Source organism: Channa argus, chromosome 19, assembly GCF_033026475.1.
Source record: "Channa argus isolate prfri chromosome 19, Channa argus male v1.0, whole genome shotgun sequence".
Lineage (NCBI taxonomy): Eukaryota > Metazoa > Chordata > Actinopteri > Anabantiformes > Channidae > Channa > Channa argus.
This window is the reverse complement of record NC_090215.1, coordinates 8446640-8473491: the sequence shown is the minus strand read 5'-3', so window position 1 is coordinate 8473491 and position 26852 is coordinate 8446640. Positions and strand designations below refer to the sequence as shown.

The 26852-nt window shown below is 39.3% G+C and overlaps 1 protein-coding gene across 5 annotated transcripts in view; it reads right to left on the bottom strand.

The window, feature by feature from the left end:
* Positions 1–26852, bottom strand: part of ctnnd2a (catenin (cadherin-associated protein), delta 2a) — a 222725-nt gene that overhangs the window by 129578 nt on the left and 66295 nt on the right. For all 5 annotated transcript variants that reach the window (XM_067486635.1, XM_067486633.1, XM_067486632.1 and 2 more), the window contains exon 3: positions 21108–21220. In XM_067486635.1, coding sequence (XP_067342736.1) covers positions 21108–21220 — 113 coding nt within the window. The remainder of the gene's footprint in view (positions 1–21107; positions 21221–26852) is intronic.

Sequence of the window (26852 nt, the reverse complement as noted above, 5' to 3'; positions counted from 1 at the left end):
ACACTGAGGAAATTATATGCCTTAACTGAAGTTAAGCACAATATTCAACATGTGAAATATGAGCAAACATGAACAAATGTCTACACAAAAAAAAAGTTTGCGGACACTAATGCCGCATTAAAGATTTAACAGGTCAGTGCAACAGGCCGGTGTGGCAGGGAAAAAAAATCTACTAAAGGTCTTCATTTTTGCCTGAAACAGACACTAATCTTGTTAAAGTGCACAGGGAGCTGTGCATCCTGATATGGTACAGAGCTTGTTGTTAGAGTTTCTTCTGGTCACTTGGCAAAACTCTGCAGGCCAGCATTCACTTTTGCTTCGCGCTCAATGTGCCATTTGCTTGAATTTTAAAGCACTGCATGTGGACAGATTGTAATCCTTACAATAGGAAACTCCCGGGATGCATTTATTCATTTTCTTTTAGCAACTTTCTTTCAAGCAATTCCCACATAGTCGAACAAGTTTTGTCTGAAAACAGTGATGAGGCCATTTACTGTATGCTAACGTCTTGCTGGGCCTGTCACTTCTCTGTTTCACAATTCTCTACTGTAATTAATGCTATAGACAGCTAATGTTCCTCAGGAGCTTGACATGTCCTCTTTAAAAGGGAAAATAATTCATGTTTAGGCTCCATTACACAAATAGCATGGTGTAGGCACATGTGTAGGTGTATTAGATTATGAGGCTGTTCAAATAAAAACACATAGTATGTGGGAGTGTGTGCATAAATGTGTGATTGATTGATAAGAATGATGTGATGTGACACAAAGTGAGGCCCTGGGGCTGAGGTTTAAATTAACTGGTAGGAGAGGAGCTGGCTGGTCCAGCTATCACAATATATCACCATGTCTGGTCTGCAATCACTTAACAGCATCCATTTGACACCTAGAGCAAACACACACATGCATGCACATGCGGACACACACACACACACACACACACACACACACACACAAAGGCCATCTGGTTGTAGCAGGGAACAGCTAAGTGATTTAACTATCTCTCTTTTTGCCTGGTGAACAGTTGCAAATTGCAAAGTTGTTAATTCATAGAATTGTACAGCGTATCACGAACAGACAGAATGTGTAATAGTCAACTTTTGCTAACATTTTGAAATGACACAAAAAAGATGTTAGGATTTGGTTCAGTGACCGGCTAAAATATGAAGCGTGTTAGGCAAAATATGACAGTGTGCTGGTAACTTTCTGTTTGTTTGCTTTTTGTTTATTTCCATTAGCTGCAATAACAAACAAAGACACAAACGCAGACAGAATGAGTTTCACTGACTTCCCGTTCATTCCCAAAGTAGGAATCCAAACAAATTGATAAAATGATGCCTTTGAAAAAGTAAGTATATTTTAAAACTATCATCTGTTCTCATTGTGAAACTTAATATACCTTTATATGGAGTATAGATGATTTAGATTAAGTGTACAGTATATCCCATTCTTTAGATGACAACACCAAGCAAATAAACGTGCCCCGCATTGCACAGCTGCTCAGAAAAGATTAACATTTTCCAGGAAAGCTGGATGATATGGTCAACAATATTATTACATTTGTTGAAATTGATCGATATTGATAATTATCAATATATACAGTATACAAGGTATACAGGGAACCATTAATCAGGAAGCAAAAATATTCAATATATTTGTGAAAAAAAGAATCAACAGGCTATGTTTTAATCTAAATTTTAATAGATGTATATGCAGTTTACTATTCAGTCCCACAAAAATCACAATGTTTCTTATGGTTCAGTTGCAACAAGGTGTGTGTGCTCTGTTTGTTTTAGTCTTACATTTATCGGTCACATATCAAAATTGAACTATCGAAATAGAGTGATTGCACAATAAATATTAAAGATACAATATGTCATATTTTACTATGCTAGATCAACAACTTTCGGCTTGTCCCTTCAGGGGTCGCCACAGCGGAACGGGTTCCGCACATTGATTTTGCATGTGTTTTTACACTGGATGGCCTTCTTGCTGCAGCCCTGCCATTTTATCTGGGCGTGGGAGCGGGCACCAGGGTTGCCCTTGGTGTCTGGGCGGGGCCACATATGGTCGGGTGGGATTTGAGCCTGCAGCCTTCTGTATCCCAACCCAATGCTGTACCACTGAACCACTGGGACCCCACAAATTTTACTAGTCATAAAATGTCCATGATATGAGAGATTAAGAGAGACTAAAGTGAAATGCTAAGTTAAAATGCTGACTGCTCAAGCAGCGACAGCCAGTATATATTATACCCTGTATAGTCCTGCTCACCCACATTTGTCCAGTGTAATATGTGGTGCTGTTTAAACACCCTGTTGCCAGACATGACACAAACTAACAGACAAACACACTGTGCCTCAAACATTAGAAGAAAGCAAACTGAAATAACAAAGATAGATTATAACCAACCGAAAGAACTTGTTATCCTTGTATAAAGTTCCATGAACAGAGAATGAGAATGTTCACCTGAACAGGTAAACAATGAGCTTCAGCTAAGGTTAACAAACTTTAATCTGTTATCAGGGCAGTGACTATATGAGACACACGGCTGCTGAAGTGGGCAGCTGTTGCTCACTTGGTAGAGCATACTCCCAGTCCACTTAGCTTCATGTCAAAGTGTCACACTTGACATGACAAAGTTATCCCTAGTGCCATTTATTTACTTGTAAATTGCTGTGTACTGTAAATGCACCATCATACTGTTATTTACTGTTATCAGTCAACCCGATGGAGCAGACAGCTCCGTATTACCTTCTCCCCCTCATATCTCTGCCACTGTTACCCTAGCTCAGACAGCCTTCGAAGGATCACATGCCCGCCCAGTCCAATGGGTTCATGATGCCAGTATAAACTACTGTTGACTTATTACCGGCTTAGCATCCCATATGAAACGTCATGCATTACTGCATAAAATCCCCATGGCCCAATCAACATGAGACTTTACTTGTGTTGGACCTCACAATCCATTCCCTCAGCCCTGTCCCATGTTAGTCTGAGGGCATGTTGATAGCACAGACCATATTCTGCTTTGAAAACAATTTAAAGAGCCCTGGCCTGGCTCGTCGTCTCTGTCCTCCACTGCTCACATTGGCAGCACGTGAGCAGCTCCCACTGGCTTCACTTAATGGAGGAAAAAATGATCAGGCTCCAATAAGTAAAAACAGTAGCTTAATACTGCAAAATTATCTATTAATTGAAGAATATGTTATGGGATCCTAGAAAGTGGCAACTTTCTTCCTCCTTTCCAACTCCAAAGTGTGTGTTTTCAGAGCAGTAACATTTGTTTTAACAGGCTTAGCTTTGGCTGCTCTACATAGCCATTGATGTAGCTAATATTGAGTTATTAAAAGTTCACATCAGCTGGTTTGTCATTAGCAAATAACGAGACACTGCAAATGTATAATGTTGTATTAGCTCATCAATGTTCAGCTTTGAATTTGGGGAGGAGGGCTATCAGTGCCACATATCATGTTATGCAAACTTTTGGTAATTGTTGTTATCGTGGGTTGTAATAAGGATCGAAATCAAGATCTTTGCTTTGCTTTTTATTCATCTACATTCATCTCATCTGGGAAGGACACCGCAGATATTTGCTCTTAGTTTGGAAAAAAAGACCTGAGGGCAAAAACCACACTGGATGCCAAACACAATTAAGCTAGGCTTGAGACAGATGGGCTCAAAGAAAGATGATAAAATAAACACAAGATCTAAGCAGACATTTTAGATTTTCATGTACAGCAAAATGTCCAACATGGCCTGAAGTTTATAAATCAATTTTAATTGAGCACAAAAGGATAAAATGGAAAGCAAACTAAAATGCATCATACAAATATGTTGTTGAAATGCCAACCCAAAAGTGTAGAGTATAATTTAAAATCTAACACATCTCATTTAAATAAAAAATATGGTAATATTCTAAGGGGTAATATGTGTACAATATAAATGCACCTGGGACTTTTGCACATATACAATTTAAGCAGCGACTATAACTTGCCACAAAATTTCATCCAGATTACATCAGCTTAGAATCACTGAGAGACTCTCACCGCCCAGAATGTCATCTGACTCATTGGGTTACAATGCAAACAAAAATCAATTTGGGAGCATCCAGAGCAAGTGATAAAAGTCCCAATAAAAACTGTAATCACAGCATCTTGTTGTAGCTCATGGGAAGACTCTGCCCCCACACCCAACCCCTGGCCCGGAGGAAATAAACTCGCTAGTTTTATAGTGTTAATTTTAATCCTCTGTGAAATCTTTGTTGGAATATGAAGGTTTGTTTAGCACAGCACAGCACAGCACACGTGCAGCTGTATGTTTCAATGAATGAATCCAATGAATCATCTGTCGTTTTTTTCAAACTAAAGGTGGTAAAGACCTTAGTATTCATGTGGGCTTCAGAGGTAATGATGTAGAAGAAAGGCTTGGAGTCTAAACAGACAGGTTGTCCTGTCCTTTTTTTTGTCAATTTCTGTCCTTTTCACATTGTCACTATGTATTAATGACAAAGAGTGTCTACAAAGCTAAAGCGAAGGATTTGCCTTTATGAGGCCAGGCATGAATGTGTCGCCCAAATAGGCCCCACAACAATCTCTTCCTGGCACACACACACACACACACACACACCACAACCTATCACCCACAAAGTCTCCACTCCACCAGAATAAAATCTTCACCTCAAACTTTACCGTGCATTGATTCCTTTAGCCTCAGGGCATGGTGCCTCTAGAGGACAAATTCACTCATATTCCTTCCCTCTTGAATGCCCCCTCAGTCTCTCTGAGTGAGGCCCTCCAGCACTGAGTCTTTTGAGGACATCAGTGAGAGGAAGAAACTTGCCATGTTTTTATGTCTTGCATGTTAATAGACATGGACAAATTCACTAGGACAATTCTTTCATCTTCTAGCTTGTCTTTTCCCCCTAAATATTCTTTAAAAATATATTTGAGGCATATTAACTTTTACCTTGATCTCTCACCTTCCCTCTTCTTTATTTTCTTATTCCTCACGTCTGCTATTATGTGTCTCTCCCTTTCTGTCTCATACAAGACTGTCCAAGCCTTATGGACACTCTCATTTAGAAAATTGCCCGCAGTACTACATCTAAATAAACCCTGTCAATGTGACTTTTTCTACTATACAGTAAAGTTTTTAAATATGATAGTTCTTGATTAAAACTCTGTGAAATTATCTACTGTTGTATACTTTCTGAAAAACCCTAAGAAAATATTTCCAATCTCAATATTCCAATTGTCCAGTTTAGTAATCGTATTAAAGGAAACCCTTTCTCCGCAACACTGATCATGCTGTCACCACATATCATCAAACACAGAGAAATACATGTCGACAAGGAGGCAAACAGGCAGGCAGGTATAGGGCACAGCACACACACACACGCACACACATCAAAATTCTGCATATTAAAAAGCTCTGTAATAGCCTGTTGAGCCTTTTCAAGCATGCGGTCAACAAAACATCTTGGCATCTTTGTATGGATGAATGCACACAGTATTTTTTAACAGCCATTCCTGTTCCAATTGACAGCAAAGAGGAGCCCATAATCCCACATAAATGCATAGTAATAACTAGATTCCCTGACACAAACATGCACGCACGCTCTTACAAGCACCAAAGTCAAAAGAAGTTCCGAAAGTACATAAAAAAATAAAACACACTGAAAGTTTAATGAAAATACATCGAGGGAATCTCAGCACCAAGTGTTACACCTTAAGCGCTGATAAGGCATAAACACATCAGCATTGAAGACAAGGACTAGCAAGGAAACATATTGTTTCTTTGACTAACAAGGTAACAAATACATCAACAAAAACAAATCATACAGTCCGCCTCACGGCCAATCAGTTGCATATTTATCACCCTGTTTTGACCTGTAATTACAGTGCTCCCCTGAGCTAATAATTATAATTTACAAAATGCCAAGAGCAGAAATGAGATGCATCTTATTTTCAGGTTTGGTTAAACTGTAATCAAGCCTGTCCGGTGAAAAAGTGATGGATGATTGACGTGGATAAATAAGCAGAAAACACTACTAGAGACTCACCAAATATTATCATGGGGGACTATCAATGCTATTGATATTAAAATGAAAGAAAAGAAATGATAGTGCATGCGTTCAAATAGCCATCAGGTGTCCCATTATATAACCCCTGGGGAGACATTAGTTTCCACAGCATTTGTTAATAAGCTTGTTTCTCCTCTGTCTCACTGTGCTTCTCCTCCTGTTCCCTCTATTCGTACTTCACACCTTGCTTTTTGGAGTCGAGGCTTTCTTGCTCTGTGTTCCTTAATTTTTGAAATTTCTCTCTGTATGTGTTTTGTCTCTTAGTTTTTTCTGTGCCACACTCTCTCTGTTTTTCCTCTCTGTGCCTGCCTCTCTGGCATGGTTTTGTTGGTTCTTATCTATTCTCCCCACTATCTAGTGTTGGGGGAAGATAAGCATGCATTTGCATGTTTAATGAACCAAACACCCCCGATTCCCCACAGCATGAGGACGCACACATACACACGTTAGTCTTTCGATGGTTGTGAGGACATTGACTGACATAATGTATTCCCTAGCATTTTAGCCTAACCCATAACCATCACAACAGAATGCCTTATCCCCATCTTAATTTAACACTGACCTAGTTCCAACCATAACCCCAAAACCCTGCCTTAATCCTCCAACAGCCCTTTGAAGTTGTGAGAACTGGCCAAAGTGACCTCACAATGATGGTTTCATGGATGCCCAGATATAGACATGCACACACAGACGCACACATGCTGTCGGCCCTGCAGGCCTCAGTCTCCTTGCCGCTGACACGGAGTCACCAGCTGCTGATTCCTACAGGAAAAAAACATGCTCTATCTATTTGCTTTCGCAGGAATGACAGGCAGACTGACATTAGTAGCCTAACCAAACTATTTCAAAACAATAAGGAAATGTATGTGACATAAGAGCAAAAAATAACAGCAGAAAAATCCCAAACCTAGTTAGAAGTTAAAATTTTATCCTTTACACGCCTGAATATCAGCTAATCATCACTGATAGAAAGCTTAAAAAATATTTGTCAGTGAAGAAACTACAGTAATATGATGCTACTGGCAAATATGGAAACTAAGGGAAGCTTGACTGAGGTCACTCTCATTAGAATTAGATAGAAAATCTTATCATCTTTCTGTAAAGTGCAAAAAACCTCTGATGCATGTTCAGACAAAAAAATAATAAAATAAGTAGAAATGAGCTCAGGTTTAAAATGTCTGAAAATAAACGTGTGCATGTTTGGATAAAAAACAGGAATGCAATAAATTTTTTCACTCACAAGTATTTAATAGTTGATACTATTACTAATGGTATTTAACCATACTAGTTTGGCCCTATTTATATTTTAAGGCAAATTTGGCCATTAGAAATATCGCACTCTGGGAGATCAGAAGCATACAGCAGCTTGGAAGTAATTAGTTATATGTTCCCTTGTTAATGTAAAAAAGTAATTCTTTGTAATACTTTCTTCGAGCAGTTTCAGTAAGTAGTAGTCAGTAAGTTTTCCTTTTTACTATCGCTATATCTAGTAATGTCAATCAGCAGCTGAGAAGAAGCTGCCTGAGGAAGGCAGATGTTCACAGAGCTTCATGTTCAGACAGAAGACCCCCTAAGCTTTCAGTGTTTATGCTTCAGTGTGTACGCCCAGGCTGCAACCCTGTCTCCTAAAAATTACATTCCTATGCAACCAAACTGCAAACGCAATTACGTTTTCCTTGAAAACTTAATTTCAACCGCATTACGTTTCCTGTGAATGTACTGACAATACGTTGTCATGTCGAGTTGCAAATATGTTGATAGTGAACATATCAACAAAATGTTACAAGACAACGTATTTAGTCCGCAAAAAATATCAGAGCTTGCAGCAACATATCAGGTTTTGTTTTCTGCCATAATACGCAATCCTGCAGTAGAATGTCCAGTTTGTTTGACTACAGCTTTTGACTAAAGCATTTTATGGTTGTGATTAGACAGGTACATGAGATGGTTAGGGTCTAAGGAAGAGAGAGGACAGGTGTAATAGAGGAAAAGCTAACAAATCGCTTTAAGCAAAACATGTTTAATTGCTTTTCAACACATCCACAATTTTGCTCTAACCCTAAATTCAGCGGTTTTCTTGCCTAAGCCTAACCAGACACAGGGCTCTGGGGCCGGATTCAGGTCGTTGGCTTGATAGTCCTGGGCCTTATACAACCTCCATCCTCCCGACAGCTCCTTTCCCTTAATGAAAGTACCATTTCATTCATTCAAAAAAGACAATATTTGGGGATGTAATAATTACTTTCCCTACAAAAACATAATCGCGTTTGCAGGTTAGTTGTATAGAAACGTATTTTTTTTAGCAGACGGGGTGAAAAATGCAATAACATTAAGGATTCATTTCGGGGCCATGATTAAGATGAGCATTCCCCTAAATAGAAAAAAAAACGTGGCATCTAACATAATTAATTACTGATTTGATGCACCACCCAGCCACTACTGTATATATTATGTGACCCAATTCAAACATATGAGAGCAAGTGCATTCTGGCTCTCGACTTAATGCTAAAATACTCAACATGGACCCCTCAACTGACATCTACAGTGAGATCTGCACCACTATTCTGCTGTTTGTTGTGACTGTGCATTTATCTCTAACCTGCACTGTGAACAAGAAGTTAATGGAGCCAAGACCCACAGAGTGATGCTGGTTGTTGTAACTTCTGCAGAAGAACGTCAACAATCACTGTGTTGCCTAGCAACATTTTGTGTGCATTCTATCCTTTTGTACATGTGTTTGGGGGGTTGCAGCCACTATGGAGTTTAGAGCTATTGTTTATACATCAGCATATTGTGTGTTGCTTTATTCAGCTGGTAAATCTATAAGTGGCAAGCTATTTGATTTATGTAACTTAATATAGCTACATTTTCTTCATAAGCAGCTGCCATTTATGTTTTTATTATCTACTCACTAACAACCTAATGCACAAAGTTTTAATGCTCTTTAATTCATTGTTATTTTATTTTAATGGCTGAAAAACAAACTGTGAACCTTACTTCACATTGATTGAGCTGAGCCGAATATAAAAAAAAGAAAAAAAAACTGCAAGATTGGCTACATGCAGCTATACCCATCAAAAATACAACCTGGAATATAAAAAGTCAAATAGCACACTATTTGGTTTTATTAAGATTGTTTCTCCAAGCTATACACTTCTGGCAGAGAATCCACTCTTCTGGCTGCTGTTCAACATATCAGCCTCTCCTATAGTATACTCTGTATACACTGGCTGTTATTAAGTGTGAGCAACAATCAATCCGTAAATCCTTGCCCGTACTAGAGTGTGGCTCTTTAGCTGCCTCATGAAGTTCCTGATACAAAAGCATTCTTCAATTATCGGCGTCAGTGCAATATCCGTTTTTTCTATTTCATTGTTTGAATAGGCTAATACTAACTTTTATTTTCATTTAAATGACAGCCAAAAGTTGGGTTTCCCCACACATAGTGAAATGTGTCTTGTAAAGCAAAACAACAAACCGCACTCACTAAAATGTGAAAAGCCATGAAGTAATTTAAGAGCAAAGACAGATAGATAAATGGGGAGGAGAGATGAAACAACACAGAGGGAGGCAGGCAGGAAGACAGACAACAGGGATGACAACAGTGTGAGAGATGTCGCCACCTGCCACCATTTTTCTCTTCTTCTCTTGAAAATGCATCATCAGTCATTAGGGGGGAGCATGACTTGCTGTATCATCATCACTCACACAGATGCACACACACACACACGCACACACACATACACAAACACAAGGCGTATTTTAAGGTGTAATGCAGCAGCCTATAATTTGAGTTCTCTCTATGCAGCATTTTGCTGAGCTTATAAAACCGCCTGCAGCTAATGGTGTGATGGATCCCTCTATTATCACCCAACACAGGAGACGTGAGTGGGGTATAGCGAGATAAAGGAAGGTAATTGGATAGTATTTTAGCCACGGCAAAACTAGGAAGGTGGTCAGGGACAGAAAGAGAGCACAGAAAAAGCTGTAAAATGATAACTGCATGATGATGTCTAAAAGCTGTCTCAAAGTGATGGACCTGTCCAATAAATTAAATCCAACATCAAACATAAATCAGCTCTGTGTGTACTATATGTGTGTAAACATATTTCATATTCATCTGATGTAATAACAACATCATGATCTCTCTCTCAGCCTTTTTCAGTTTTTGTTTTTCAGTGTGTTGGTTTCTCTCTCATGTTGTCGAGTTCTTGTTGCAGGCCCCTCACCCATAATCTTCCTGTTTTGTTTTCCAGCCCATTTACCCTCACACACCTGCATCTCATCTAGTCTGCCACATCTGGTCCATATTAGCCCCTCGCTTGCCACTGCTCCCTCTGAAAGAGGTCCTCTGTTCATGTTGTGGTTGTGGTGGGAGGTTTTCTGGCAGCTTGGGGCCATAGTTAGTGTTTGTTTGTTTTTTTCAGTTTCCATCCTCAGACCAATTGACAAAATATGAACCAGGACCTTGAACCAGGACCTTGAATCTTGAATCTTGAATATTTGCTCTGTTACTACCAGGACCCCACCATTTGGTCAAGCCAACTATCATGGATGGAATAACACCCTCCCCTGTTTCAGGTTTTGGAGAAGAAGGTGACAGTTCCTTAAGCACATCCATAATGCTGCCAGTGACACAGGGTGTGGATCAGAGTCAGGTCCACATTGCTCAAGACATCCATGAGGTCCATGAACTCAAACACATGATGCTTCTTGGCTTTTCCATGTGCAGAAGGGCAGAAGGTCCTCTGAGGTTGGAGTTCAGGAAGCCTTTCCCCAGGCTTTCTGTCTTTGACAAATAGATGGACACATCTTTGACAAAAAGCTGGACACTGTTTGTGTCCATCCAATGTTTCACATTTCCAACATCCGGACCAACAGAATTAACTTGTTGCCTTCTGCGTTTGTCTTCATCGTTCTATTACCACTCTTCACGCTCAATGTTGAACTGCTCATTCTTTCCCAATTTCTACCGGGCTTGGACCGTCACTGCACAGGTGGGAATGAGAATAGGCTGTTGAGGGTTCAGTGTCTTGCCCAGACACACTTCCACATATCCCCAGGACCGGGGATCTAACCACTGACCCTGTGGTCCGTGGACGACTGCCTTACCAACTGAGCTACAGATGCCCCCTTTCTGTTCTCTTCTATTATTGCACCTAATTATGTAAGAAAACAGTACTTGACTGTCTGGCCATGTACTGTTTATAAAAAAGAGGGAGCAACCTGTTCCCATGTTCACAGATTCCACTCACAACGTTTAACATGTTCATGGTAAGAAAGAAAGAAATTGCTTGCCCGTCCACTGTGGTATTTATAGGAGAATTACAACTATAAAACCTTGATCCTGATTTTCTTTACCTGCTGTTTAAAGAAGAAAGGACACTGTTTATCTAAGCTTGAGCTGCTTGCACTTTTTTTCCCTTTATTCACAGCAGAAGAAGAAAATAAGTATTTTAATTATTTGAGTACCTTTTGGCAACAATTTAAGTATATAATTTTTTGTTTGCCTGTTTGTTTTCGCTTGTTTGTTTATAAAGCCTTTGTTAATGCAGTAAAATATGATCCAATTTTGATTCGAAACGCACTTCAGTGAAGTCTTTAAAATGAAACAGAGGCCATCTGTTCATCATACAAAGTCAATTTAAATAGAGAATGCAAAGAAAGTATTTTAATTTTCAGCCATGCTAGGCATCCATGCAGCGGAAACACCACTGACCAAAATATCTCAACAGCTATTGCATCATAGTGAATTCCTGTACAGACACTCACTGCCCAAAGAGCATAATCTCCTCTCTTTTCCACTATAGCACCACCATGAAATTTTAAGTAAATGTCTTGACAAAATTGGGAGGGTCTCTCGTAAAAAACTGTTCGGGTAATCGTGTCCTGCAGTAAATGATCAAAACATTCCATTAGCCTCAGCCATCCTATGTGTTCAATGCTAATTTTAAAATGTTAGCATTTAAATAATATGTGGAAAATAGTAAATATCCCCACATTGTTACTGATAATATGTTGAAGGAGAATAAAAACTTTTAAACTGCAAAATCTCCTGCATATACTGTATGTGGCTAAATGAGTTACAGTAAGATACTGTATACAGAGATATACAAATGATAGGTACAAAGCAAAATATTAGAGGACAACCAATCATGTGTAGCAATGCACATTCACACACACACACACACACACGTAACCTTAGATAATTCATATCCTCAACCTGTCAGAAAAGTAAAAACTGTGCCCAATAATTGACACGGGGGTCACTGTATATGCTCCATAAAGAGAACAAGTTCATTTAAGAGGCGGTAGAACATGTTGTTGGAGTTTTTACCTGCACTGATATCAGTGGAGCAGTTTAGATTCTGGTTCCTTCATATGCATTAATTTGTAGATTGGGCTCACAGCAAAAAGAGTAAAACAAAGTCAAATTCCAAGTTTCCACTTATCACTATAAAACCTCTAAATTAAAAAATGAATAAATAAATGTATAAATTAATAAATAAACCAACAATGAACAAACAAATCAATCTTCTGTATAATCTGTGCAATGTTGCAATAATTTGTTGATCTGATTAATGGCTGCTGGAACAAAGCAATTTTTATACAGTTTTGTTCTACATTTCCAGACTGTAAACCTTCATCCAGAGGGAAGAAGCTGAAAGTCATTGTGCAAAGGGGGTGAGTCATCATGTAGAATTGAGCCAGCTAGACGCTGTAACTGTCTGGTGTATGGGGGTGCTTGGTTAAGTTGTGACTCATTTATCAGCCTACTAGACCATTTCACAATTTGATTCAGAGAATTTCTGTTTTTTTAAAGACAGATATCTAAACCATAACACCAAAGAAATGCTACAATTGAATAACTGAATAGAAGCATGCTAAAATAAGGTCATGGTGGTTATGTCATTGTGGAACCAGGACCCTTTGTATCACACAACTTAATACATTTTATTTTTCTAAAAATTTAGTTTTGATTCAATAACACATGATACAGATTCCACAATTGCACCCTCGATGATGTGACATGTTTGAGCTGGTCTTCTAAAATCAATTGTCATGTAAAATACATGATTTAGATTTGTTTAACTGAAGAATTAGCCAATGACCCAACCATAGCTGGCATGGTTGGTCCTGTTTTAAGAGCACTGCCATTTACATATAGCACGGATGTCTGGTGTTTTCTAAGACAAGATAGAAAGATTAGGGAGGAAAGGAAAGCAACGGAAAGATGGGAATTTGGATGTGTGAATGTTTGATGTGAATGCCTGCTCTGCAGGGTTGGACAACTTCATAGTCTAGTATAAGTGCGTTTGCCCCTGAGTGAAGTCTTAGGCACAGGGTGAAGAAATGTGTGGCCGTTTGTGTGGGTGTGTTCGTACACATGGCACAAAGAGCAGAGCTGGTCCCTACTGGTGTGGAACTAAATGTCACAGCTTGATTAGAATAAATAGTCCTATGCAGGCTGTGGGACTGGGCAGCAATGCACAGCATGGCAAACATGTGTGCGTTGTGACTCATTGCTTTCGCTCTGTCTCACTGCCTTCTCGTCCTCTCCCCTCTTCTTACACACACGTGGTTAACTTATACCATCAAACAGCCCAATCGTGCTCATAACGCCAAAATGTCTTCAGAACAATGATGTTTAACTAAAATAAGCTCACACAAGCATAGACGGACATTTAGTCACACCCTTGGACACTCAGGCTTTACCTTTGTCTAACCTACAGGGTTTAGGACAGATGTGCCAGTCTGAACAACACAAAGCTGTTAACGCCTCAGGACATGAACATTACACCTCACTCTCCCTTTCTCTTGGTCTCTCTCAGTCTCACTTTTCTCACACACAGACACACACACACACACACACACACACACACTAGACATCAGCCAATGTAAATAGTAAATATATGTGGATGCCAATGTTTGTGTGTGCACATTCATTACTGCAACGTGGGAGCAACATGGGGCCAAGACAACCATTTAGTATCTTTCAAATCACCTATGGAAATTACACTAACTTCTTTGAAGTGATGCGCTTTTGTTATCTTTTGTTTCTTTCTCTCGTCTGTGGTTATGTTAATGTGCAGATGGATCCTGAAATACTGATACTTCCAATTCTGTTCCTGGATTGATTCCCTAATTTAAACATTGATATTTAGATGCAGTCATATGGGGTTAATAGGTATTTTATAATGAACAGGGGACACAGTGTATAGTAAGTAGGGTTTTAAAAAAATGCGAGAGACCTCAGACATTTAACCAAATTTTAGTATTTTACCCGCCATGCAATTTAGTCAAGATGCAGGACCACACACTTGGCATTTACACGGAACAATTTCACAATGGATATTCCTCTGACCGCGATTTCACAGAAACTGTGAGATCAATCAAATGTGACTTTAAAGTCACAAGAATCAGAGAGTCATCGTCAGCTGTAGCACTTGTGTATGCAAGCACTCCTACTGTTGCAATATTGGTTTTCTTTTGTGTGTATTGGTGATTCTATCCTGCCCAGAGTCATCAAATGAAATACCAGGGGGGAGCAAGTATTTGTATGTTATGACACTATTGTTTGCAAAGCACAGGTGTTTTTTCTGACCACTGCTGAACGTTGCTGTTGCTGGGTGAAAGGTCAAACCCCAACTTAGATTAGCTGTAGCTAACTAATGTTATTTCCATGCCTTAAATTGATGAAAGGCCAAAGTGAAACACACTGTTTTGGGGCATCTGTGAACCCTCCAAGTCTGTGGAGAAACTAACTTTGACATCAGTGTGTATAAATCAAAAATGGTTTAGAAGTAAAAGGCGTTAACAGCAGCAGAACAAAAATGAAATCAGTGATGCCTGCAGCAGGGATCCGTCTGTTTACAAAATAGACGTAATCCATTCAACCCATGAGCATCATAAATACATGACAGGAAAATACATAAATAATAGCACCAAAGGGAATTCTTACACTGCCATAGAGTGACTATTACACACATACACACGTACTAACTGTACTTGAGAGAGGTCAGCGTATTATCACATTGATAATACAGAGAAGTAAAGAACTATTTTAAAACACAAGGATGGATATGAGAAAGGGCAGAGAGATAAATATATAGAATAAAAGAAAGACACACATGATAAAAAGAGAAGCAAATGACGAAGAAAGAGAATGATAAAAAAGTAGGAAAATAATAAATCGATAAATCTATTCTGTGGCTGCCAAAGGGTAATGAAAGCTATTTATTAGCCATTTCTGCTTTCTCTCTCCCTTTGCTTGTCCTTCTCCTACCCTGTCCTTCCCTTCTGTCTCTCTTTTTCCCTTGCTCCCACCATCGATACCTTCCTCTCCACAAAATGCTAACAATGCTATTAAGCACAACAAAACAATCATTTAGAGGTCACATTTGTTTCGCTCAACTTCCCCTGTCATCTGCATATCAATTGAGGCTCGGATTCTTGTTATCTGACGTGACCTTTCTGCTTTAAAATAATTGGCAAATTATAACGGCCTTTCTCATGCCCCCATTTTCTTTGATGACAAGGATTTACAACAACAGCATTCTGTTTCCCATTGTGTATTTTGTGTTCTAAAGCATAACTGATTGGTATAATATCCAAATTTCATCATATGTCATATCATATATTTATAAGTAGTCCATAGTACTAGCCACAAGGCATCAAGCTGGTACAATGTTTGCTTGTAGCCAGCGGAATATGACAACAACATAATTTAATTTTGCCAGTGAATCCATAAACCTACGTGACATCTCATATATGGCCTTGATAATCTACTGCCCCAAGTCACGATTAGCTTAGTGGCCAGCTTTAGTTCATGGGCAGTGCTTTAATGCAGGAATAATGTGTCCCGGAATGCCTAGCAAGTTCCCTGCAAGGCAGATGAAGGCTGAGGGACCTTAAATGGTCTGAATCTGTCAAGTAATTGCACATTTACCTGCCTTTTATCTCAGTGAGCTGCAAAAATACTGGTAAGACACAGGTCCTGCAACCTGCCTGCTACAACAATGTGTTTGTAGAGAACTGCACTTTGGTTTTATGGATGATTTATTTCATTGTGCATGAAAAACTTCCATTATGGAAACAGATGTGATATGAGAAACCAGAACAAAATTCATTTAGCTTTGAACAAATGTTTTACTACACTGGAAAAAGATGAGAGAAGTCATTTTTTTTATGGTCCTCCACACAGAGCACTATTTTAAATCTCTGTATTTGGCCTGCACAATCAGTACATAAAGAACCAATAAATACCTCAGAACACACTATATTAATTTGATAATTAATATAACAACAAATCCAGCTACAGTACAGATTGAATTAGGTAAAAAAACACTTTTAACTCATTTAAAATAACGTTTCAAGCATATTATGCCAGTTGTCTTAATGAAAGTTGTCCTGTTTCTATCTTTACATTCATCTTCATCTTCACATGATCTGAAGCTCTGATTGAATGTTTTAGCATCCTCATAATATTGACAAATAAATTAAACAAAGTGAAACATGTCATACATTTAGTGGAATACCCTTTAAAGAAGCACTGATTGCTTGAGCTGCACAGGCAGTGAGGCAGAAAAGACAGCGGGAGCAAATGTTTCCCACCGGCTGCCACTTACCACTAATGTTAGAAAAATAATAAATTAGTCTTGGCATGGCGTTTGGAGTGTATGGGTTGGTACGTGGATGAGGATGTACACCCGGGTGTGTTTCTTTCTTGTAAAGTGATGTGTCACATGCCAACAGTTCACAGTGTGAACAGATGTTAGTCAGTAAGGCCTTGGGTTTCTGCACCACAGTCAGGCATTTTTAAGGTCCTCTGCTCCGAGGTGGAGTCAGTGGAGATGCCTGACTTGTTTTTATCGAGGGAAACACAACTGACGACATGAAGGCTCACAGTGGCAGCCAAGAACACACGCAGACACAACACTTACTTCAAGCATATGCTATACAAACGCCCAAACATACCACTGCATACTACGCATCTGACATGATAATACGCACACGGACACACACGAAACTACGGGGTACAGGCATTTGCTCTTAGGTTCACGATGACCCAGACAGGATTGTGACAGATTAATGGACCTGCTGGGTGAATATGGTGGCTGCAGCTTAAAGATCACAGGGCACCTTGTCTGAAAGGATATACAGACTGTTATGAAAGAAGGAATATTGAGTTTATGAGGTTTTTAGAAGTGTCTTGTGGAAAGTAAGAAAATAAAATAAAATTGACAGAATATGGAAAACATCTGTTATTAAAGTGTCTCCACTCTTTCCCTCCAAACCAACTACTTCATCTAACTTCGTTTAATTTCACCCCATGCTTTCCTATGGCACCTAATCACTATACTCTATTTTTAGCTGCTGCCTGTCACTGAGACCCTGACGAAGCAGAGGAAAATGAGCAGTGATGTTGGAGACCATGGGAAAGGTTAGCGCTGTCTCTTTGCATAGTATCCGACTTTCTCTGATCGTTCATCTTTACTTAGGTTTGGACCAAATAGACATATAAAAGCCCTGTTCAAATGTGCATAGGACATAATGTCAATCAAATTGGGGAAAAAAAGGCAAACTCACAGGTGAGTTGTCACATGAGAAGAAAAACAAAGGTGCATCACACATTTTGGTTGATAGGCATTGACAGGTTTGAGCGCCCACACGGATGATGTGGACTCACCGGCATACAGTGAGCTGTGTGCAGACAAAAGCTCAGCTAAGCCAATCCTCTAGATCTGATGTGATAATCATAAGATGACGCAACTGTGAGACAGCAGACGGCAGCAGACAGACTATGGTTGGCACTGACACATGCACAATTCTCACAAGCATGAAGCAAAAACATGAAAACAACAGACAACATACAATTTACTGACAGTAAGGTGTCTGCCGGTAAAACCCACCCTGAATGATATGTGAAATATGATGAGAGTGGATCTGTCCTTAATGGCTTCTCATCAGGTTTATAAGCTCAGCAGAACCGTTTGAACTATGAGCTGAAACCTTTGACAAATCATCAGAGAGACACTGATTTAGTATTATCTGGTTTGTTTTATGCCAACTCGTGACTCATAGACAATGTATCTTAGTCCACATTTATCAACTTTACTGTTCAGGGTTGATCAGAGTGGGTGTTATTTTGGTTTGTCTGGATATCACAAGCAGCAGACACTATTATATTAAAATTATAATAAGGCATTTCAATATGATTAAGCCAATATTTTTTAATTTACGGGTCCCCCTTTATAACTGATATACTCCAAATGTAGTTTGAGGGGGGGCTGGTGGCTCATTGGGTAGAGCATTAGGTTGGGATACAGACGGCCACGGTATTGAATCCCTCCCCGCAGTGTGCAGCCCCACCCGGTGCCAGTCCCGATAAAAATGGGAGGGTAGCGGCAGGAAGGGCATCCGGTATGAAAACTCATGCTAGATCAACATATAGATCCACACGTTCTGCGGAGGCGACCCCTGACGGGACAAGCAGAAACTCATTTTTTCTACTGTCAATGTAGTCATTTGCTTTGTCTATTGATTGATTCATTCACATTACATTTTTCAAGTTATCAATGTTAAACAAGGAATGAACAATCTAAACTTTGAGACTGTTTGCTGGAGAAAAGACAGAAGGAATTGCTCTGTTTCCCAGCCCCTTCTCAGGGTTGTGTACTTATGTCTTGAGCTGCCTGAGGGGGTGAGAGGGATGCTGAATTTTTATGAACCTGGCTCTTTGACATGATAACAAACGTCATGCAAACACAGGAACATCCACACAGGTAGACTCCCACTCACACACAAGCCAAAGACAATTTTACGAAGACTAAATAATTCAACCCAACTTTCCACTGAACTTTACTTTTACACAGAATTTCTATGTATAGAACAACAAAGGCTCTACAAAGAAAAGAGACAGTCATTTAGCAAGAGGACAGGGGCAGATATTAAACTCCAGGTTTGAGCTGTTGGCATGAAATTGAAAATTTTCATGCTAGTCACATACATCTCCTCTCCTTCATCCATGCCTCCTACCTCCATCGTTACTCCCTCTTTATGTTAAGAGCTCTCTTTTCCTCATCTGAAAATAATTTTGGAAGCAGAAAGGTCAGACTTATAATTGGGGAACATAATGAAGTATTTCTAAGGGTTTCAGGGTTTGTGGCTAATATGCTAATTAAAGATGTAACACGGGGAAAAGGTTTCAGAAAACATAACACTACGGCTTGACCCAAGTTTTTGTTACAAAGCAAAGTCTCTAAGAAGCCTCTGTTGTGTAGCTAGTGCACTCAAAAGTGCAGGAAGGTGTGCCTAACAGCAAAAGACATCCTTACAAGTGTAGGCAGCAAACAAGCAAAACAAATCTGATTATGCAGTGCAGATTTTATTCTTCAAGCCGACCTTTCTGCACTTGGGTCAGTGCACCTGGAAGTGCAAGACAGTGATGTGATGTTTTGATGTGATTTGCCTTGCTGCTTCTAGGTCCCCTGGAAGGTATATGATGTGATTTGCTTTTTTGTCTTTTTATTGCTGAAACATCAGCTTATGGAATAAAATCTGCACTGTATGACTGTAAATATGAGTGCTCCTGCTTCACTGCAAGTACTTTTGTTCCTTACAATTACCGAGAGTTGTGCAGCTAAGCGCACCCCACTATGGTTCTGAGCGTATTAACTACACTATAGGGAGCCTGACGACGGGTCTCTAGGGGACTGTTAGTAACCATGTGCAGTATATGTGTGGGTGAAAGTGTGTATTATCACACCCACACCTACACTGCCAATAGTTGTATCAATGTGTTTATTATATCAAGCCCTCAGTAACTGTCATGTGTGCGTGAGTGTATCAGTACATTATATGACTGTGCGCATGTGTTTGTGAACCACAAATGTGAAAAAAAAGCCATATTTTTGTACAACGGCTTGTCACCTTAGCTGTATCCTGTACAAGGCCGCATTTGTACCCTTCATATTGGGTACTTATTTGTACCCTTGTGGTAATAGCTGTACTCATTACCCAGCCCCCTGCCACTTGAGTGCATGTATGTCATTACTTTTCATTTATAATTATAATTTATATTACTTACTTGGTAATAGCAAATTAAAAAAATCCACTTTAAAATAGATTCCTGAAATTGTACTTGAACTGAATAAATGTTTCATAAATATATCTTTTACTCCTTGGGAACATATATGTACCTTTTGTGCCCTCAAAATGTAGTTAGGGGGTTGAGGTTAAATAATCAGCCCTAGGGGTTACACAAGTGTGGGACAGAAATGGACTTATTTCTGAGAGTGAAGTGTATTATACGCCGTGCAACATCTACATAAACCTCACCCAGGCTCACTATTCTTACCATGTAACATGTACAGTTTTGCATGTATGTGCATTTATTTGTGTGTGATTTTGCTTATAACTGCAGTGTTTTCCCAATACATCCAGCTGATAAATGCGGGCTACAGCAATGTTGTTTTCCAATAGCATCACTCCACAAATCTGAAGGAAAACACCCTACTTTAGGTGTGTATGCTGTGTGTGTATGTGTGTGTATGTGTATGTGTGTGTGTGTGTGTGTGTGCGTGCATGTGCGTGTGTAGAGGGTGAACATATAAATAATTCAGTGCTAGTGTCATGAATGGCCCAGAACCTATTCCATCATGTCGTAAGTTTGCACATGCACTTGTGTGTGTGGCTGTGCAAACGCGTTCAGCCACATCCAAAATTAAACTGCACATCTATTTTACACTAGTGCACACACTTGTGTATATTTGATAACAATGGGGAAATTATAACTTCCAAGGTCCCACATACAAACCCACTTTTTTTTTTACCTGACAGTGTTTCAGGACACACACATACACAAGCGCACAGAAACACACAACCATATCATTTTCACACGAGAATGAACCACCTCACACAAAAGAAGGAGACAGTGCGCGTTACCTGATACCCACTTCCCACCCCACCATGTACTGTACATGCACATACACACAGGGAGAAAAACAGGGTTCGGGTGTTACCTGATGCTGCTCATGCTGCCTGCCTCTGATCCCAGTTTGCATCTCTCCAGCTGTGTGGCCACAATCTGGCGCTCAGCCTCAAGCTCTCTGGTCAGGCGTTCAAACTGAAGCTCCTGTAGAAGTCGAGGAAGACAAAATGTTTGTTACACAAAGCAATAAAAGGAGAAAGTAAAAATGGAAATTCAGCTAAAAAAATAGTTTTGAACTGATGTAAAAGTATATATTTCATAACTCAAAGAAAAGTTTTATTCTTTCCTATTTGATTGTTCATTAGTTGAAAGTAAGGTGTCACACTGAAACTGTTACAACCATAAATCTCCTTTTGAAAATGTATGATAGTAACCTTTGAAAGCCACCTGACAGAACTGGAACAGTATTTTGATATGAATAGTACATTGCTCTGGGACTGCAGCCTAGTTGTCGTGGGTGAAGTGAAGCACTGTCAGCCGCAGGTCATGGAAACAGCTTAGGGATGGAAGACAGCTAAGCGATTATTGAAACCAAGTGTCATCATTAACATGAATGTGATTGACAGGTGAGAAAAGGTGCAAGGCAGAGTGACTGAAAGTGTTCTAAATCTGTGAGCCAAAAAAAATAGAAGCTTCTAATCTTTTCCTCTGTGTGGTACAGGAAGGTTGTCACAGGAGTTGCTGAAGCCCCCCTGCTAAATCTGGGTTACAAACTGCATATCTGAAGATATTTGTGGAATTCATACATGAAATGTCCCATTCCCAGATGAGTTGTTTCCCTGTTTGGTTCACCAATTACATGTGCGCCATTAAGTGACATGATCTTCAAAAAGGTAGAGATGAATATATACATTTTTGTACAAGATGGTACTTTTGGCAATTGTTGTAAACTAACTGTTGTAGTGTTGCACTAAAAGGACTTGACAAACTGTAGTGAACGAAAGGATAAGAGAAAGAATAACACAAGCTAAAAACAAAATCCCTATTTTTAGCTTTTATCTCCCTAGCTTTTAGCGAGGCTGCAATTAGTATTGTGCTGAAAAAACAAAACAAAAATAACAGTCTTATGATACTTTTAACCGACATTTCAGACCAAGTGTAAAATTACTCTGCAATACAAGTAGTGAAAATGTACTGATTACATATCCATTTGTATCCAAAAAATGATCGCTGCCATAATAACCTTTTAGAGTTCCTAATGCAGAAGCTGGTGCTTTTTTTTTAAAACTCTACTAAATGCACACCTTTTAACCCATCCCTGTCTATGTCTGCAGATGCATCAACTGTGTAAGTGCTGGTAAGTGACAAATAAGACACGAAGGTGAGATTTCATACCTGAAACTGCTGTTTGTGTGAGTGTGTGTGTGTTAGAAGCTGATTAACAGCACAGTGAACACCACTCGACTCTAGATATTATGTATGTATGAGGGAGACCAAAAAAGAGAGGGGGTGTATTCTTGTTTGATTGGTTTTCTCAAAGCCATTTGAACTTCTGAATGAGTTGATCCCCAGTCGCTATTTCAAGTCTCCAACCTCAATCCCCTCTCCTCCCCAACAAAACAGAGCACAATGGAATACATCTCTCCGACTCCCCCTTCACCCCCTTTTTACACACTTACAACAACCACTTGCTGATAAAATATGCATGTTCTTTTATTTGCCCTCTGTCTGTTTTTCTCTAACACATAAATTAATGTTCTTGCGCAGTCCCTGTCTTTCTTTGTCCATCACACACACACAGACACAGACACACACACACACATACTTACAGTGACAAAAACATTCCCCCTAATCACATACAGTACATACATGCAGAACCAGCAGAAGGAGTCTACTGACCTCACAAAGCAATTGTATTTATCTGTACAGCATGTAATATGCTTAATATGGGGCAGCACAGTGGTGGAGTGGTTAGCACCGCTGCCTTATAGCTAGAAGGTCTGTGTGCCGTTTCCTCCGGGTGCTCCAATTTCCTCCCATAGTCCAAAGACCTGTGAACTGGTGACCCTAAATTGCCTGGAGGTGTGAACGTGAGTGTGAATGGTTGTCTGTCTGTGTCTGTCTCTGTGTTGGCCTTGAGATAAACTGGTGACCTGTCCTGCCTATTTCCCAATGACAGCCGGAATAATTCCCTCCCCCGCCGACCCAGCGGTTACAGATAATGGATGGATGTCTGATATGCTCATATCCTGTCATTTTGGAAATCATTTATCAATGAGAAAAAACTTAAAACAATTACACCAGCAGCCACACACCCACTTCCTTCCCACTCCTCTCTCAAGCTTCTCATTGTTCATTGCTCTACAGCCTGTCAGCAACTCCTTTTCTACACGTCTCTTTCTCCAACTGTGACAAGATAAATCTCATAAAGGTAAACAACAAAGCAGCAGGTTCAGCCATCTCTATGATTTGCAAAGCGAGGTGACTCGGGGAATTTGAGCAGGGTCTATTAAACCCCCTGAACCCATAATTTTAAATTACAGCTTTGTTTTACAGCTAGGTGCCACTGATCAAAGACCTGCTCTGCTGCTGACTGCAGACTGCTTTGTCACCTTGTTTGCCACTGCTGCAACAGTTTTAAATCATTATGGTGTAAAAATGTAAATGCCTGCACCTAAGTAGCATTAAGATAATGGATGATATATAATGCCTCAGTGGTAATATATCTTAAATGCCTTCTAAGGTAAGATACCTGAATGCCAAAACAGATGGGAAACCCTTTTAGGCCAGTTCTGTATCAGGAAGAAATGTGTTAAATTATGCAAAAACCTATGTCACACCTTTTACTAACTCAAATCCCTTTACCCAAGGAAGTGCTCTGTCGTTCGTGTGCCATAATAAATGCTACCTATGAGTAACAACTACTACAGAATAATACTTTAAAAGCATATTTTTAAAATGCCTAAGAAATAGTAGCAGTATTTCTACCAGATGTCTTGACCAGTGTTTACTCTGCATTTAGATTTTTTCAAACAAGAGCACAAGAGCACTACTAATGTGGGAACAGAGCTGCTGATGATGATACATTCAGAATCTGTTTAGACACAAAAACCTTGTTTGTAACGTATTGTTATGTGTCAGTGCGCACTACTGTGCTGTGAACAGCAGTAAATTCAGACAGAAACAGCTGCTGTATAAACACTACAAAAAAGGCAAATAACATTTTTAACGCCGTCATTTCTACCACACTTAAGATCCACCCAAAAAAAAAACCCAAAACATCAAAAAGCATATTTTTTTAAAACATATTTTGCATTTACAAAAAACATATACAAAACATATTTTGCTGAATTATGTTTTAGCCCAGCACACACCTGGCTGTTCAGTAACATTTGACTCAGTAAAAGCATACTCCCCCACTAAAGTCTGAAACACACAGAGCACAGTAAATTCCAACTGACATAAAATTTACCAAAAGATGGAAAGTATATTATCATAATTACTGACGTATAATTCATAAAACAGAAACGAATACAAGAATTTAAACTTTGCATGCCAAGGTGATCTGTAACACAAAGAGACTCAACGTAGTGTGACTCAAACGCAGAAAGGTGAATCTGTATAACACAGCTACTAACTGTCTCAGTACAAGGACAACATCTGTCCTGCTATACATGTAAGGAAGACAACCAAGCTGTGCTTCGGTTGACAGCAATTTATCTTTTCTATATTAATATAAAGTGTTACCTGAATGGTGCAAAAATGCTGATGCTGGATCGTTGTAAGATCACTGAACAATACTATCGCTCTTAAAATGAAAGGATAAGCACTGCAGGATTTGTCAAACCACTCATTTTAATCAAAAACTCTTTGTATGTAATAATATATTTTACCTTGATGCATTCACTGACCAAAGTTCCAGATCCAAAAACTGACGAGGTGTGAGTTTTGTCTGGTGCTCCTTGTCCTTCGTCTGTGTGCTTCTATCAAACCAGAGAAGGTGTTGAATTCCACTATGTCGTGCACGTGGTGTGTGTGTATGTGTGTGTGTGTGTGTGTGTGTGTGTGTGTGTGTCACTGTTTCTCTCTCAGGAATGAATAGGAAACAGAAAACAGTGCACAGTCACAAATGTCTCTATGGCAACTGTAGAAACCCATCCACCCCCCCAGCATTATAAATTAGGTCCTGACTTCTCCCACACACAGCCAGTATCCTTTCACATACCTGCAGGTCTCTCACACAGGTGTCTGCGTATGTATGCAAGTCTTTCATTCATGAAAGGAACTACCAACACTATTACTCAGTGGTCAGCTGTGCTAATCTTTCCTTATATATCTATTCATACATGCACCAATATACATCATTCACCATGGCTTTCTTAAACTGAATCAGCAGTGGCAGCAACAACAAAAGCTCTGTTTGCTTTAAACATGCTTTGTTCTGGTTACAGGAAAAACTACGGCACTAGTTATTTTACTATGGTTCGGCTTGACAGTGTTTTGCAGGGCCTGAATATCCAAGTCAATGACAGTGAAAACAATTAACTTGTATCAGAAGGAAAGTGACCAGTCTCCTTTTTAATGAGCACCAATGCAACGTTTTACTTGCCAATTAATGCTAATTAGGGAGCCGCAAATCAAGTAAAATGAATTTTACTTTTTATGCCGTCACTTTCAGCTCTTCCTTTGTGTGTTAGTTGTCAACACCTGTCGTTTAAATTGGAAAAAAAGGGAAGAAATGGGACAAAATAAACTAAAAAACGGCTTGTTAAAATAGTCCAGAGTTTTAAAATAATTAGCTTACATTTTTTACAGGGAAATTTACAAATGTGCATGTGCATTTTAATTTACCCGTTGGTCTCATTTGGTAAGACATTAAATTATAATAGCTCTTTATTGGGCTTTAATTTACAGTAGGAATGAAAGTTTACTATTGTATGGACATGACTGTCCTGGCAAAATTGGGCTTTAAATTATTTTTTTTTAATTATTTTTTCACTTAGGTGAACCAGATTATTAATTCAGTAGTGCTAAAAGTCCAAAAATATATTTTAATTTGTCAAGCTCAAAAGTTCTTAACTTTTTGTTAATGATCATAATTGACTAAAGCTGATGGCTTTTCTATGCCTGCATAAATGAGTTTGTTTGACCACAGTTATTGAACTGAGCTACACACAGTGCAGTGGGAAAGTCCAAAGAGCTAAGAGTAGATCTGAGAAAGAGGATGGTGGATTTACACATGTCAGGAATGTCTCAGTGAGCCATTTTTAGACAGCTACAAATCCTACAGTGATCAGTTCTAACAATTGTACATAAATACAACGTATTGGGAGTTGGAGCCACTTTCTATAGTTTGAAAGAAGAACCAAGACCCCCAAACTGTACCACTCATGTGAGAGGACATTGGTTTGGCTTGTCAGAAACAACCTGTGAACCATCGTGGCACAGCTCTACCATGAACTGCTTATTGTTGAAACACCAATGTCACAATCAAGTCTTACATCACCTTGCACTGAAACGCTGCTGACCAAGAAAGAAGCCCCTTTTCAAAAATCAACACATTTAAGCTCAACTAAAGATTTTAGCTGACCGTTTGGACAAAAAAGCCTTCTGAAAGGAACTTTGCACTTCACACACTTGTCCCGCAGGACAATAATGCCCAAGATATAAAAGATGGTCGTGGAATGGATAAGGAAGGCTGACATTATGCTTCTAGAAAAGCCTTCTCAAAGTCCAGACCTTGACCCTTTCAAAAATATCTGGACCACACTTAAAAGTTTTCTGTGTGCAAGAAAACCAACTCTCACTGTTTTAACTGAGCTCCACAAATTCTACA